Source organism: Oncorhynchus clarkii, chromosome 13, assembly GCF_045791955.1.
Source record: "Oncorhynchus clarkii lewisi isolate Uvic-CL-2024 chromosome 13, UVic_Ocla_1.0, whole genome shotgun sequence".
NCBI classification, from domain to species: Eukaryota; Metazoa; Chordata; class Actinopteri; order Salmoniformes; family Salmonidae; genus Oncorhynchus; species Oncorhynchus clarkii.
Window position 1 is genome coordinate 57,777,267 of NC_092159.1, and position 16,166 is coordinate 57,793,432.

At 47.5% G+C, this 16,166-nt stretch overlaps 1 protein-coding gene across 1 annotated transcript in view; it reads right to left on the reverse strand.

Annotated features, from left to right (window-relative positions):
* Nucleotides 1-5,200: 5,200 nt before the first annotated feature.
* Nucleotides 5,201-16,166, reverse strand: part of LOC139423602 (cell surface glycoprotein 1-like) — a 29,480-nt gene continuing 18,514 nt past the window's right edge. Inside the window, exons 3-4 of the mRNA XM_071175188.1 lie at nt 5,844-7,123; nt 5,201-5,792 (exon numbers count right to left, since the gene is read on the reverse strand). Of these exons, the coding sequence (XP_071031289.1) occupies nt 5,201-5,792; nt 5,844-7,123 (1,872 nt within the window). The remainder of the gene's footprint in view (nt 5,793-5,843; nt 7,124-16,166) is intronic.

The window sequence follows — 16,166 nt, forward strand, 5'->3', positions numbered from 1 at the left end:
TCTAAGTGGTGGACAGGTCTCTGGGTGTACAGTATAGCTCTAAGTGGTGGACAGGTCTCTGGGTGCACAGTAGAGGGCTAAGTGATGACAGGTCTCTGGATGTACAGTATAGGGCTACGTGATTACAGGTCTCTGGGTGTATAGTATCAGGGCTAAGTGGTGGACAGGTCTCTGGGTGTACAGTACAGAACTAAGTGATGGGCAGGTGTCTGGCCTGCAGGGAAGCCTAGATGCAGACTGTGTGGCGCTACAGACCTGGTTCCACCACCATACTTGGGTTCAAGTAGTATTTGTTTTCTTTCAAATACTTTAGCTGTGCTCTATTGAGCTTGTACTGCTGAGAAAGAGACCAATGGAATTGCCATGGGCACTTTGGCACTTTATGGCACTATAGCTAGGTTCAATCAAACGAGCAAGGTATTTGGAAGAAAACAAGTACTATTTGGACCCAGGTCTGGTCCAGCACTGTCTTGGCCTGCCTTGGGCTGGGCTGCGCTGAGGTTTTTACACCTGAATCTGAGAGGGTCTGGGGACTTTGTCCATGTATCTCCAGTAGCAGACCCCCTGCAGTGTCTGGCCGGCAGAGCCTCAGCTGTGCCAGCCTTCAGAAGGCCTGTCAAAACAAGGCTTTTTTTATGAGCGGGGTCCTAAGTGAGTGGTGGTGGTGAGCCCAGGCTCTGACATTGACAGATTGCCCTGTCTGCCGAATATGAATTTTCACCAGCGTATTACAATCCGGGATAACTTTATTTATACAACAGGAGCTTGACAATAAATACAAATTCATGTTCCAACACCTGATGAATTCACACAAACTCATCTGTTATACCGAAAAAATAATTTTGTCTCCCACTTTTTCCGAGGCGAGTATAAGAGTAACAGTGTGGTTTAGCCTGGTTCATAGTAGTCTGCCTGCTTTCGGGTGCTGCAGAAAACCATCCGTCTTCTCTGAGGTAACAAAAGGCTACCTGTGAGTTCAGGCGGGGATCATGCCACACGTATGTAACATGATCGGGCCGGCTGATGGACAGCGAACAGCGTGGGTAGTGATTTTAGAGCGCCAGGCTGATATTGTCACATTTAGGAGAGCATGACCTATCTGTTTCAAGAGCTCTCAAGTCAAGCATGGATGCCAAAGTAAACCAACGTGTGTGTGTTTGTGTGTGTGTGTGTGTGTGTGTGTGTGTGTGTGTGTGTGTGTGTGTGTGTGTGTGTGTGTGTGTGGAGATGAAGGGGGTAAAACTCTTGTCAGAATCATGAAAAGCAGACTGCGTTGATGACAAGGTGGAGGTGTCCAGAAAAACTTGATCCCTCATTCTCTCTCCCAAAGGAGAACCTGCAAGCTTGCTGGTTTCCTGTTTTTGGGGACAGAACCACAGGTCTGTGGCTAGCGTATCTCAAGACGCTCTGTATCACTGTGCACCATTCCACGTCAGGGACCACGTCCCCGTGCTCTCTCCAACGCTCTCTCCGCCCTCCACTCCACTCTTTGATTCACCGCCAAAGCAAACAGGGGACTGCTAGCCCCCGTTCCCATAGCGACAGAGCTCGGGCCATGCACAGCGCTGGCCTTGAAGATTTGGATCTAGCAGTAGGCAGGAAGACAAACAAAGAGGCCGATTCAGGCCGAGCTGCTATGGACACAGGCAGGACTTTCTGCTGGACACTGTGTTCGAGATCAGACTACACATGGAGAAAACCTTCCAATGAGCTACAGACTTATCACGTCCAATCAGGCGAGTGATATTAACACATCCTGTCACTTGGTGAGGCCCACTGAACAAAGAGGTTGCTTGTCAGAGTTGGATGGTTCCATTAATAGGAGTGTAATAGGAAAGGATATAGCTTTAGTTGGTGGCTAGCTCAGTGTACTGTTGAGAGGAACAAAGCACCATCTAGTCCAAATATACAGCGAGCCACACATAGAAATGACTCTGTCTTTTGAAAGGGAATCTGCAAGAATAATGCAGGGACCTTGCCTGGTTGTGTTATTTATCAGTGTTGACTCTGTTTGAATTTCCAACAAACAGGCTCCACCTCTAGTCCAAATCCTGACCTCCACCAGGCGAAACAGTGTCTCCTCTAGTCCTGAACCTGACCTCCACCAGGCTATACAGTGTCTCCTCTAGTCCTAAACCTGACCTCCACCAGGCTATACAGTGTCTCCTCCTCTAGTCCTAAACCTGACCTCCACCAGGCTATACAGTGTCTCCTCTAGTCCTAAACCTGACCCCCACCAGGCTGTACAGTGTCTCCTCCTCTAGTCCTAAACCTGACCTCCACCAGGCTGTACAGTGTCTCCTCTAGTCCTAAACCTGACCTCCACCAGGCTATACAGTGTCTCCTCTAGTCCTAAACCTGACCTACACCAGGCTATACAGTGTCTCCTCTAGTCCTAAACCTGACCTCCACCAGGCTATACAGTGTCTCCTCCTCTAGTCCTAAACCTGACCTCCACCAGGCTATACAGTGTCTCCTCTAGTCCTAAACCTGACCCCCACCAGGCTGTACAGTGTCTCCTCCTCTAGTCCTAAACCTGACCTCCACCAGGCTGTACAGTGTCTCCTCTAGTCCTAAACCTGACCTCCACCAGGCTATACAGTGTCTCCTCTAGTCCTAAACCTGACCTACACCAGGCTATACAGTGTCTCCTCTAGTCCTAAACCTGACCTACACCAGGCTATACAGTGTCTCCTCTAGTCCTAAACCTGACCTCCATCAGGCTATACAGTGTCTCCTCTAGTCCTAAACCTGACCTCCACCAGGCTATACAGTGTCTCCTCTAGTCCTAAACCTGACCTCCACCAGGCTATACAGTGTCTCCTCTAGTCCTAAACCTGAACTCCACCAGGCTATACAGTGTCTCCTCCTCTAGTCCTAAACCTGACCTACACCAGGCTATACAGTGTCTCCTCTAGTCCTAAACCTGACCTCCACCAGGCTATACAGTGTCTCCTCCTCTAGTCCTAAACCTGACCTACACCAGGCTATACAGTGTCTCCTCTAGTCCTAAACCTGACATCCACCAGGTTTTAGAGTGTCTCCTCTAGTCCGTTACCTGACCTACACCAGGCTATACAGTGTCTCCTCTAGTCCTAAACCTGACCTACACCAGGCTGTACAGTGTCTCCTCTAGTCCTAAACCAGACCTCCACCAGGCTGGACAGTGTCTCTTCTAGTCCTAAACCAGACCTCCCCCAGGCTATACAGTGTCTCCTCCTCTAGTCCTAAACCTGACCTCCACCAGGCTGTACAGTGTCTCCTCTAGTCCTAAACCTGACCTCCACCAGGCTGTACAGTGTCTCCTCTAGTCCTAAACCAGACCTCCACCAGGCTGTACAGTGTATCCTCTAGTCCTAAACCAGACCTCCACCAGGATGTACAGTGTCTCCTCAGAATAGACCCAACCACTTGGGAGTGCAACGGGTCCGCTGAGAATGGAAAAGCAAGTACAGGGAGTGAATGTAATAATAAATGAAACGTGGAACATAACAAGAAACACGAGTAGCGATCAGACATAAAACACAGGAACAGAATCAATAACACCTGGGGAAAGAACCAAGGGGAGGTGATGGAGTCCAGGTGAGTCTCATGAAGCGCTGAAATTTCACCCAGAAATTATTTGATATTGATATAAAACAGAATCAATAACGCCTGGGGAAAGAACCAAGGGGAGGTGATGGAGTCCTGGTGAGTCTCATGAAGCGTTGAAATTTCACCCAGAAATGATTTGATATTGATATAAAATGGCCTTATTGGGCCTTTAAATTATATAACTACCTCATTATGGCAACATCAACCTCCTCTATAAACACAGAGTGTAAAAAGTAAAAAGGAGCTACCTGATCAGTAACTCAGACAATTCCTGCCAAATAAAACCTGCATAAATCAAAGCCGAGATGTAAATCTGTTGCTCAGAAAGTCTGTGGAGGCTCTGGGGCAAAACCTAGTGTGTTATGGTTGATTCGAATGGATTAAGGTGGAGATCATAGTGTACCTCCTCCCAAAGCCCTGCTCTGAACTCTCCGTAGCTCCAGCAGTAACTATATGTCTCCATGATGACACATTTAGACCAAGTGAAAGAGGTTCTTTCAAATGAACTCCTCAGTCCTCCTTGACAGTAATAATATGTCTGTGTTGGTCTCTATGACGGGTCAAAAACCTTCCAGAATGAATCATTTCTTCCAGTTAAAGCCTATATGAAGTCTCGTTAAAAGTTTAAAATAGTATTTCAAATCAATAAAGGTGTGGGAGATGATAGTAAAAAGTTATTTGCTCTTCTTTTAGAGCACATGGGTGCTTTCATACTGAAGTAATCAAAGCTGAATGTCTTAATTCTGGGTTACAAATCACTGCAGTTAAATTCATATTTACTATAGCATGGAGAGAGGAACAGAGATATGTGGGACTTCTATGAGAGAGAGAGAGAGAGAGAGGGAGAGAGAGAGAGAGAGAGAGAGGGAGAGAGGGAGAGAGAGAGAGAGAGAGAGATAGAGATAGAGATAGAGAGAGAGAGAGAGAGAGAGAGAGAGAGAGAGAGAGAGAGAGAGATAGAGAGAGAGAGAGAGAGAGAGAGAGAGAGAGAGAGAGAGGGAGAGGGAGAGGGAGAGGGAGCGGGAGCGGGAGAGAGAGAGAGAGAGAGAGAGAGAGAGATAGAGATAGAGAGAGAGAGAGAGAGAGAGAGAGAGAGAGAGAGAGAGAGAGAGAGAGAGAGAGAGAGAGAGAGAGAGAGAGAGAGAGAGAGAGAGAGAGAGAGAGAGAGAGAGAGAGAGAGAGAGAGAGAGATAGAGGGAGAGGGAGAGGGAGAGAGAGATAGAGAGAGAGAGAGAGAGAGAGAGAGAGAGAGAGGGAGAGAGGGAGAGAGGGAGAGAGGGAGAGAGAGAGAGAGAGAGATAGAGATAGAGATAGAGAGAGAGAGAGAGAGAGATAGAGAGAGAGAGAGAGAGAGAGAGAGAGAGAGAGAGATAGAGGGAGAGGGAGAGGGAGAGGGAGAGGGAGAGGGAGAGAGAGATAGAGAGAGAGAGAGAAGCCTATGTAAGTATGACAGCCAAAATAACCATGTAGTCTGTTTTCAGGAACAGTGTGCAGGGCTGGGGGTAGAGGATAGGGGCGACTGGAGGGAACAAGGGAGGGGGTAGTGTTAGATGATCTCCAGTGGAAAGATGGACTCTCTGCAGCCCCAGCCATGTGTCTGGGAGGTTTATAGACTGACCAGCTCTGTCTGACTGCCAGCGGGGCTTGTGGGCATCGGCTGGGGCTGGGACTGTGGCTGGGGCCTTCCCTGGTCTGCAGGGGTGGGTTGAGTTCCTCGGCTGGGGCTGGGGCTGTGGCTGGGGCCATCCCTGGTCTGCAGGGGTGGGTGGTGTTCCTCGGCTGAGGCTGGGACTGGGACTGTGGCTAGGGCCTTCCCTGGTCTGCAGGGGTGGGTTGAGTTCCTCGGCTGGGGCTGGGGCTGTGGCTGGGGCCATCCCTGGTCTGCAGGGGTGGGTGGTGTTCCTCGGCTGAGGCTGGGACTGGGACTGTGGCTAGGGCCTTCCCTGGTCTGCAGGGGTGGGTTGTGTTCCTCGGCTGGGGCTGAGAATGGGACTGTGGCTGGGGCCTTCCCTTGTCTGCAGGGGTGGGTTGTGTTCCTCGGCTGGTGCTGAGACTGTTGCTGGGGCCTTCCCTGGTCTGCAGGGGTGGGTTGTGTTCCTCGGCTGGGGTTGGGACTGAGGCTGGGGCCTTCCCTGGTCTGCAGGGGTGGGTTGTGTTCCTCGGCTGGGGCTGGGACTGTGGCTGGGGCCTTCCCTGGTCTGCAGGGGTGGGTTGTGTTCCTCGGCTGGGACTGTGGCTGGGGCCTTCACTGGTCTGCAGGGGTGGGTTGTGTTCCTCGGCTGGGACTGTGGCTGGGGCCTTCCCTGGTCTGCAGGGGTGGGTTGTGTACCTCGGCTGGGACTGTGGCTGGGGCCTTCCCTGGTCTGCAGGGGTGGGTTGTGTTCCTCGGCTGGGGCTGGGGCTGTTGCTGGGGCCTTCCCTGGTCTGCATGGGTGGGTTGTGTTCCTCGGCTGGGGCTGGGACTGTGGCTGGGGCCTTCCCTGGTCTGCAGGGGTGGGTTGTGTTCCTCGGCTGGGGCTGGGACTGTTGCTGGGGCCTTCCCTGGTCTGCAGGGGTGGGTTGTGTTCCTCAGCTGGGGCTGGGACTGTTGCTGGGGCCTTCCCTGGTCTGCAGTGGTGGGTTGTGTTCCTCGGCTGAGGCTGGGACTGTGGCCTTCCCTGGTCTGCAGGGGTGGGTTGTGAGCCTCGGCTGAGGCTGGGACTGTGGCCTTGCCTGGTCTGGTCTGCAGGGTTGGGTTGTGTTCCTCGGCTGGGGCTGGGGCTGAGGCTGGGACTGTGGCCTTCCCTGGTCTGCAGGGGTGGGTTGTGTTCCTCGGCTGGGGCTGGGGCTGAGGCTGGGACTGTGGCCTTCCCTGGTCTGCAGGGGTGGGTTGTGTTCCTCGGCTGAGGCTGGGACTGTGGTCTTCCCTGGTCTGCAGGGGTGGGTTGTGAACCTCGGCTGAAGCTGGGACTGTGGCCTTGCCTGGTCTGCAGGGGTGGGTTGTGTTCCTCGGCTGAGGCTGGGACTGTGGCCTTCCCTGGCCGACCTGGGACTGGAAACATGGCTGTGGGTTGTGTTCCTCGGCTGGGGCTGGGGCTGAGGCTGGGACTGTGGCCTTCCCTGGTCTGCAGGGGTGGGTTGTGTTCCTCGGCTGGGGCTGGGGCTGGGACGGTGGCTGGGGCCTTCCCTGGTCTGCAGGGGTGGGTTGTGTTCCTCGGCTGGGGCTGGGACTGGGACTGTGGCTAGGCCCTTCCCTGGTCTGCAGGGGTGGGTTGTGTTCCTCGGCTGGGGCTGGGACTGTGGCTGGGGCCTTCCCTGGTCTGCAGGGGTGGGTTGTGTTCCTCGGCTGAGGCTGGGACTGTGGACTTCCCTGGTCTGCAGGGGTGGGTTGTGTTCCTCGGCTGAGGCTGGGACTGTGGTCTTCCCTGGTCTGCAGGGGTGGGTTGTGAACCTCGGCTGAAGCTGGGACTGTGGCCTTGCCTGGTCTGCAGGGGTGGGTTGTGTTCCTCGGCTGAGGCTGGGTCTGTGGTCTTCCCTGGCCGACCTGGGACTGGAAACATGGCTCTCATGTTACTGTTAGAACACATGTCCATGCATACCGAAGACTAATGTCAGAGAACACTTGGGTGATGGTCATTTAGTAATTCTATTAATTAACAGGTGATCCATCTGGAGGGGGGTAGTAAAGAACACACAAACACAAACACACACACACACAAACACACACAGATGCATTAACACACACGCAAATGTACTCACAAACAGACAGACACACACACACACACACACACACATACACACACACAAACACACACACACACACACAGATGCATTAACACACACGCAGATGTGCTCACACACAGACACACACACACACATACACACACACAGATGTGCTCACACACAGACACACTCACACATACACACACACAGATGTTCTCACACACAGACACACACACACATACACACACACACAGATGTGCTCACACACAGACACACACACACATACACACACACACAGATGTGCTCACACACAGACACACACACACAGATGTGCTCACACACAGACACACACAGACAGACACACACACACACACACACACACACACACAGTCTGCTGATCCAAAGCCACTTCATCCATATTCATGTGAAGTCACCTGGGAAAATACTTATCACTACACTACTCCCACACCAAGCACAAAGTCAATCAATCTGCAACACTTTCATTCATTCATTAATCATTCTATTATTCTATTTATTTTTACATGTACGGTCATTCCATATTCACTAATAAATGCAGCATTATTTATTTCATGCTCTTTGGTTTTACATTGACACTGCACCTGGAGACATTGAGTAGAACCGGGCCATAAAAAGTAACTGCATAATTCCCCCACCTTCTCTCTCCTGGTTTTACTTAGGTATATCTGCACAGGACGGCCGAAGTGTGCTGAACAACCAACCAGAGCCACTGTGTTGTCATAAAGCAATATTTATTTCTGTTTTTAGTTACGCAAAATGATTCCCATCTGTGTCGAAGTTATCGTTCCGCTCGTTAGTTGTAAAAGGTTTCAGCAGGGCCGTTGATTAATTGAGCATGTCTTCGATGCTGGCCTAGTCCAGGCCCTAGACCAGTCAATTATCATAATCCACCACTGTTTATTTTCCCTCCACAGCCAGCCATGACGGTGACCAGGGCTGCCCGGCATTACACAGCCCGACCCGGGGATGGGAGCTGCACGGTGCCCCTCATGACCGGTCGGGGGGAGGGATGAGGTGGTGGTGTTGTAGGTGGAGGTGGTGTATGAGGTCTGTTCAATGTGTCAATCATCTAAAACAGTTTCTAATGAGTGACAGTTGACCTGTCTGTCTGTCTGTCTGTCTGTCTGTCTGTCTGTCTGTCTGTCTGTCTGTCTGTCTGGGTTATAGGGTTATTAACTAGGTTTATTTATAGCACTCTAATGACTTGCCCAACGTGGAGGGAGAGACTGTTCATTTCAGACTGTAACCAAGCTACAGAGGTTCACGGCTGTTTGCAGTGTTTTGTTTTAGTCACGTATATTTCAGGGGGATTATATGATCCTCTGAATTGCTGAGGAGAAGAATTGAGTTACTTTGATAAGGGATAGTGTGGCTGGGGGTATATTCCAGGGTGGTGTTCATTAGGCACCAAGCAGAAGAAAACAGACTGAAACAGAAAGAAACTATCTGGACTAAGTCTCATTCTTGTTTTCGTTAAAAAAAAGTTTAAAAAACATTTTCTGTTGCATGCCCTAATGAACACGGCCCATGACTGTACACTGAGTATGCCAAACATTAGGAACACCTCCAACAGCGTTGCAGTTCTTGACACGAACCAGTACACTTGGCACCTACTACCATACCAATTTCAAAGGTACTTAAATCTTTTGCCCATTCACCCTCTGAATGGCACACATACACAATCCATGTCTCAATTATCTCAAGACTTAAAAACCCTTCTTTAACCTGGCTTCTCCCCGTCATCTATACTGATTGAAGTGGATTTAACAAGTCACATCAATAAGGGATCATGGCTTTTACCTGGATTCACCTGGTCAGCAGGTGTTCTTAATGTTTTGTCCACTCTGTGTATATTTATATTCTTGACTGGTTCTGATATTGAATTTCTTTCTTTACATTTTTGGGGATTTGTGTGTATTGTTTTGTATTGTTAGGAATTACTGCACTGTTGGAGCTAGAAACATAAGCATTTTGCAGCACTTGCGATAACATCTACAAAATATGGGTATGTTTTGTATACTCATTGTATATTGTATAATATAACATGGGTGATGTGGAGGAGTTGTACAGGGAGCTGGCTTTAGGGTCATATGAAGTGTGTTAGCAGTCCCATGCACTAGTGTCTGGGGTTAACCCAGCCTGTAATGCCAGATGAAGCTTTGCTTCCAGCCAAGGTGTCCCTCTTTCTACCACAATAGGCAAGGCCATCGTCAGTCCTAAACTATTCTGATTGGCTGCAGGCTGCATTTGTGATGCAATAGTTGCATTTGTTCTGTAAATCTGTAGGAAAAGTAGAGCTGCCCGTTGACACAACCAGGAAATGTTTAACACTGCTCAAATTGTTACTTACTTTTTGCCCTAGCTGGAAAACACAAGTCAACGGCGAGTCTAGCGTATATTTTTGTGTCATAGAAATTTGTCGACCACTGGCTTTCAATGACGTATTCCCCCTCTGTCCTATGTCAGTCCTGATCTATTTTCATGATCCATTACTCAACTGTCCATAGGGTGTCATTGTGTGCCCACGGTCAGAGACAAACAGTGCCATGTCAACCATGGTCGTCATGACTGCAGCATAAATTCAGATTTGCGCCTAGCATTGCTTTCTTTTCCACCTAAATTAATTATTAATGTGCTCTCTTTTGACTTCTGGCATGTTGAGAAAACCTCTGTGCTTATGAGATCTTGGAAAGAGTAAATGTCAACGTTAATAAGAGGTTATCTGCAGGGAGAAAGTCTTTAAAGAACAACTCCCCTCAAAATGACTCCTTCTTACAGTACATGCCCTGACTGGTGGCTCTCTCTCTCCTCTCTCTTCTCCCTTTCCCTCTGTCTAGACTGGGAGGCTAGGAGGCAGCACGGTCTGCAAGCAGCGCAGAATACTGATCCCTGGGGAACCCAGATGAGTAAAACCACTGTTGTGTGAGAGAGGAGAGACACCTCCAGCGTCACACACTAAGCAAAGAATCTGTTTTCATCTGACATCACTTTTATTCCAGTGTTGCATGTCAGAAGATCTGAGGGAAACATAGCACAGTTGAAGTCAGGTTAAGGGAATAAGTAGCTTACAGGCCCCAGGTCTATTTTTAACTGAGTGGCTGCAGGGTGAGCCCTGAGGCTCCATTGTAGTCGATGAACCAGGCCTTTCTAACAACATGAAGATCTGTTTTCAAAGTCCCATACTAGGATGAGCAGGCTAATTCACAGGTAGCAGTCATACCATAATCTAATCAAATCAAATTGTATTTGTCACATACACATGGTTAGCAGATGTTAATGCGAGTGTAGCGAAATGCTTGTGCTTCTAGTTCCGACCATGCAGTAATATCTAACAAGTAATCTAACCTAACAATTTCACAACAACTACCTCACACACACAAGTGTAAAGAAATTAATAAGATTATGTACATAAAAATATATGAATGAGTGATGGCCGAACAGCAGAGGCAAAATGCAGTAGATGGTATAGAGTACAGCATTTACATATGAGATGAGTAATGTAGGGCATGTAAGCATTATATAAAGTGGCATTGTTTAAAGTGGCTAGTGATACATTTATTGAATCAATTTTTCCATTATTAAAGTGGCTAGAGTTGAGTCAGTATGTTGGCAGCAGCCCCTCATTGTTAGTGATGGCTGTTTAACAGTCTGATGGCCTTGAGATATAAGCTGTTTTTCAGTCTCTCGGTCCCCAGCTTTGAAGCACCTGTACTGACCTCGCCTTCTGGATGATAGCGGGGTGAACAGGCAGTGGCTCGGGTGATTGTTGTCCTTGATGATCTTTTTGGCCTTCCTGTGACATCAGGTGGTGTAGGTGTCCTGGAGGACAGGTAGTTTGCCCCCGGTGATGGCGTTGTGCAGACCTCACTACCCTCTGGAGAGCTTTACGGTTGTGGGCAGAGCAGTTGCCATATCAGGCGGTGATACAGCCCGACAGGATGCTCTCGATTGTGCATCTGTAAAAGTTTGTGAGTGTTTTTGGTGACAAGCTGAATTTCTTCAGCCTCCTGAGATTCACCACGCTGTCTGTGTGGGTGGACCATTTCAGTTTGTCTGTGATGTGTACGCCGAGGAACTTAAAACTTTCCACCTTCTCCAATACTGTCCCAACGATGTGGATAAGGGGCTGCTCCCTCTGCTGTTTCCTGAAGTCCACAATCATCTCCTAACCATACATACAGTGTTCTCTCACCACATATCCAATGATTGTGTGTGTGTGTGTGTGTGTGCGTGCGTGCGTGCGTGCGTGTGCGTGTGTGTGTGAGGGTATGCTTTTGTGCCTGTCGTGTACTGTATGTATCATGCGTTCAGTAGCAGTCACTTAATAACTGGGGAAATTTCCCCTCTGGTTTACAACTTTGATAATGGCTACATCCAGAAACCTGCTGACCTCCTGACCTTTGCCTACACCTGCTTAAAAAAGCCCTGGCCTGTCTTATGTCACTCACCTCGTAACCTTGACAACACCACTCTACTGGGCCCTAATTGCTACAAGCTCTGCTCAAAGTTCCTGCTAATAAGCCCATTGCCCCTTAATCAGTGTGTGTGTGTGTGTGTGTGTGTGTGTGTGTGTGTGTGCGCATGTGCTTGTGTGTGTGTTTCTAAATGAGTGTTGTTGTGTGAACCATTCGGTTAGGTGGACAAATGCTATCTGTGTTGGTTTTATGGTTGTCGGTCAGTGTGGTAATGTTTTCTAACCTAATTAGGCTTCTGTTTTGTTACAACCGTTCAATAGGAAACAGGTCCCAGGTCAGTGTGGTAATGTTTTCTAACCTAATTAGGCTTCTGTTCTATTACAACTGTTCAATAGGAAACAGGTCCCAGGTCAGTGTGTCACAGCACCTGCCAATAGGCTTTTGCCTGTTTTTGTCCAATAAGAACAGACATTACTGCTGTTTTTTCTGTATCACAGCCCAGTGATAAAATGTTTGAAGGAGGTGAAGTCATTCTAATAACAGACATGTGAGGCATTGTGAGCTGTGGATATGCTAGGAGGGGGTAAATACAGGACTGAAGCATCTGGTCCTCAGAACATGTAGAGATAATCAAGCCCATTCCCATTCCAACCAGGAGAGCAGCGGATTGGTTAGAATCAGACGGAACATTCTGGCCAAATAGTTTTTTAAAGGTCCGTTGTTATCTCAACGTCATATCATTTCTGGGTAACAATGAAGTAGCTTACTGTTATGGTTCTTATTTAAAATGGACACAAATAAACAAAAATAGCTTCTTAGCAAAGAGACATTTCTCAAGCAAGAATTTTGCTCTGACTATCTGGGAGTGGTCTGTGTAGGGAGGGGGAAACTGAAAACTAGCTGTTATTGGCACAGATGTTTGGAACTCTCTTTCTGTCACTTGTGCTCCCTCTCTGGCCTCTAGGTCACCAGGCTGCTCGTTAGGGCGCACACCTGTCACCAGCGTTACGCGCATAATACCACTCACCTGGACTCCATCACCTCCTTGATTACCTGCCCTTTATGTGTCACTGCCTTTGGTTCCTTCCCCAGTCGTCATTGTTCCTGTTCCATGTCGGTGTGTTTGTGTTTCTTGTTTTGTTCATTTATTTATTAAATGTATTCACTCCCTGAACTTGTTTCCTGACTCTCAGCATACATATGTCTTATTGGTCTATTAACTAATAGACAGAGTGTGTCACAAGGGCAGTGAGTAGGATTCTAACCCACGCTGTCACCAACAAACATGTACTGTAGGCAGCAACACTCACCACTAAACCCCCCAGGCCACCAAAGGAGCTTTTTTTTATTTGTAAAATACTGACAGTAGAGTAGACCTTATGTATGATACGTTTAGTGGTGTCATCCACCAAAACAGTTAGAGGTTCACCAAGGCTCATTCAATATTTTGTCAATAAATACGCATCTATAATGGTGGTCATGGCCTCTGGATGCATTCAGACAACACATCGTAGTTACAGGTCACGTAAGCTTCAGTTGGTAATGGACGTATGTGACTTAAAGCTAGAACTCCTAATTGGTGAAACTGCTACGTCCGTGTGGAATATTACAACAACAAAGAAGCTACTGCAAATAAAGAACAATATTTTGTTGTTTCTCTCTGACATCATTGCGTGATTGAACAGCAGAATATGTACAGCACATGTTTTTCCCTCGCTGCCTGACGCTCTTCTCCTCCGTTTCATGAACACAACAAATACAATAACTAAGGTTCTGGGACGAACAGTGGCCTTGTTTCCCCAAATGGGATTCAATCATCAAAGGGACAGTGTCCCAGTCTAGTTCGCCCCCAGCCTGTTTTCCACACAGTGATCAACTCCAGCGATCTGTTGGCAGTCGTGCATGCTGCGTTTGACCTGAGGTCCAAATTCAAGTTGCAAGCAGCATGAAAGAGTCAGAGGACCATGACCCTTTAACCATTTAACCTTCAGAGAGGAATGTTGGCTGTTTAAACAATCATTAACTGAGATTCGAGACCCTAAATATCCCTGGCCTGTGGGAGATAGAGGTCAGGCCATGGGAAAATGGAAGGTACACGGAGGATTGAATGTTCTGACACGTCCTCTAGGTCTTATGGATTTGAGCTTTTCATTGGCAAAGTGAGGTCGGTAAAGGTAGCTCGTTTTGGTGCAACTACTGCTCAGAGCTTCCTTATAAGCTGCAAGATCTGTTGAGTTGACTTAAATTAAAACCACTGGAAGCCCTATTACAAGAGGACTGGCAGAAAAGTTAGGCATTATTTCAAACACTCAGCTTTGGCAAGCAAGAGCAATCAACTCACTCATATAGATATTGTTATCTGTGTTAAAACATCTCTATAAGGATAGGCCCCTTTTTTTCAATTTTCACCTAAAATGACATACCCAAATCTAACTGCCTGTAGCTCAGGCCCTGAAGCAATGATATGATATTCTTGGTACCATTGCATTGCATTTCTGTAAATAAAAAATGGATCAAGACTGAAAGAAAACACTTTTAAGTTTGTGAAAGGAATGTAGGAGAATATAACACATTAGATCTTGTAAAAGATAATACAAAGAAAAAAACAACATTTTTTGTACCATCATCTTTGAGATGCAAGAGAAAGGCCATAATGTATTATTCCAGCCCAGGTGCAATATAGATTTTGGCCACTAGATGGCAGCAGTGTATGTGCAAAGTTTCTGACTGATCCAATGAACCATTGCATTTCTGTAAAAAATATTTTATCAAGACTGCCCAAATGTGCTTAATTTGTTTAATAATATATTTTTATGTTGAAAACCGTGCACTCTCCTCAAATAATAGCATGGTATTATTTCACTGTAATAGCTACTGTAAATTGGACAGTGCAGTTAGATTAACAAGAATTTAAGCTTTCTGCCAATATCAGATGTGTCTATGTCCTGGGAAATGTTCTTGTTACTCATAACCTCATGCTAATCGCATTAGCCTACGTTAGCTCAACCGTCCCGCAGGGGACACACCAATCCTGAAGAAGCTTTAAGCAGCCCATAACTCACAGTACAGTACTTACCCTCTCTGTTATCCTATATCTTGTACCGTATCAGGGCTGTGGAAGTAGAGCAATTATGTTCGGCCAAGACCGAGGCAGAGGCTGAGGTAGTCAGAGACCGAGGCAGAGACCGAGGCAGAAATTGTTAATGAATGATGTTCCATAAATTGGATGTTAAGAGGACCATGCCTGCCTGTAGGTTTAAGTCCTGGCATCTCTTGACACACAAACAATGGAATCTTCAACGTGGAAACGTGGAACCTGGAATCATCAATGTGTTATTGTTCATTTCAGAAGAGTTGTATTGGCGCTCTGATGAACAATATACAATATCAATATGTATTCCATTATAGCATTATACACTGAAGGTACAAAACATTAGGAACACCTTCCTAATATTGAGTTGAACCCCCTTTTGCCCTCAGAACAGCCTCAATACGTCGAGGCATGGACTCCACAAGGTGTCAAAAGCGTTCCACAGGGATGCTGGCCCATGTTGACTCCAATGCTTCCTACAGTTGTGTCCAGTTAGCTGGATGTCCTAAGGGATGATAGCTTTCACCTGGATCCACTTGGTCAGTCTATGTCATGGAAAGAGCAAAGTGTTCCTAATGTTTTGTACACTCAGCGTATTTAGAGGTAGACCTAAATACACAGTTAGAGATAAATGCCTGCCTATGGGGCTGGCCTTAACACACTTTGGTCAGGGCTAACCAGGCCAGGCAGTCTGAGAATGAAAGGGGCTTTTCATCCGTGACAGAATGAATCAAATGGTTAATTTCAAGTAAACTGCTGTCAGAAACTCAGGTAGGAAAATATTTGAACGTCCATATTCTCCCTGGAACACATCACATGTAAAGAATACAGAGAATCCTGTCCGGCACATGCATGCAGCAGCCGGAGCCAAGGCCAGGAGGCTGCCTGGCCACAATGTAGTCACACACACCGTCCGCCCCACACGCTCTGTAAATATCCCATCATGCCGGGGTGGCAGAGACACGAGTCAACGCCAGGAAACTGCCAGCCTGACAGACATATGTCCTCGACTGTTCACTGATGTAAACACATGCACACACACATGTTGACTATTCATACTCACACACACACATAGAGTCTGAGTGTGTGTGTGTGTGTGTGTGTGTGTGTGTGTGTGTGTGTGTGTGTGTGTGTGTGTGTGTGTGTGTGTGTGTGTGTGTGTGTGTGTGTGTGTGTGTGTGTGTGTGTGTGTGTGTGTGTGTATGCTGTGTGTGTGCATGTATTGATGTTTACGAGGTTTTGTATGAATATGTGGGATACAATGATACAAATGATTCCCTGTCCTTGTTTGTCTGCATGGTCATGGATCCCTGTCCTTGTTAGTC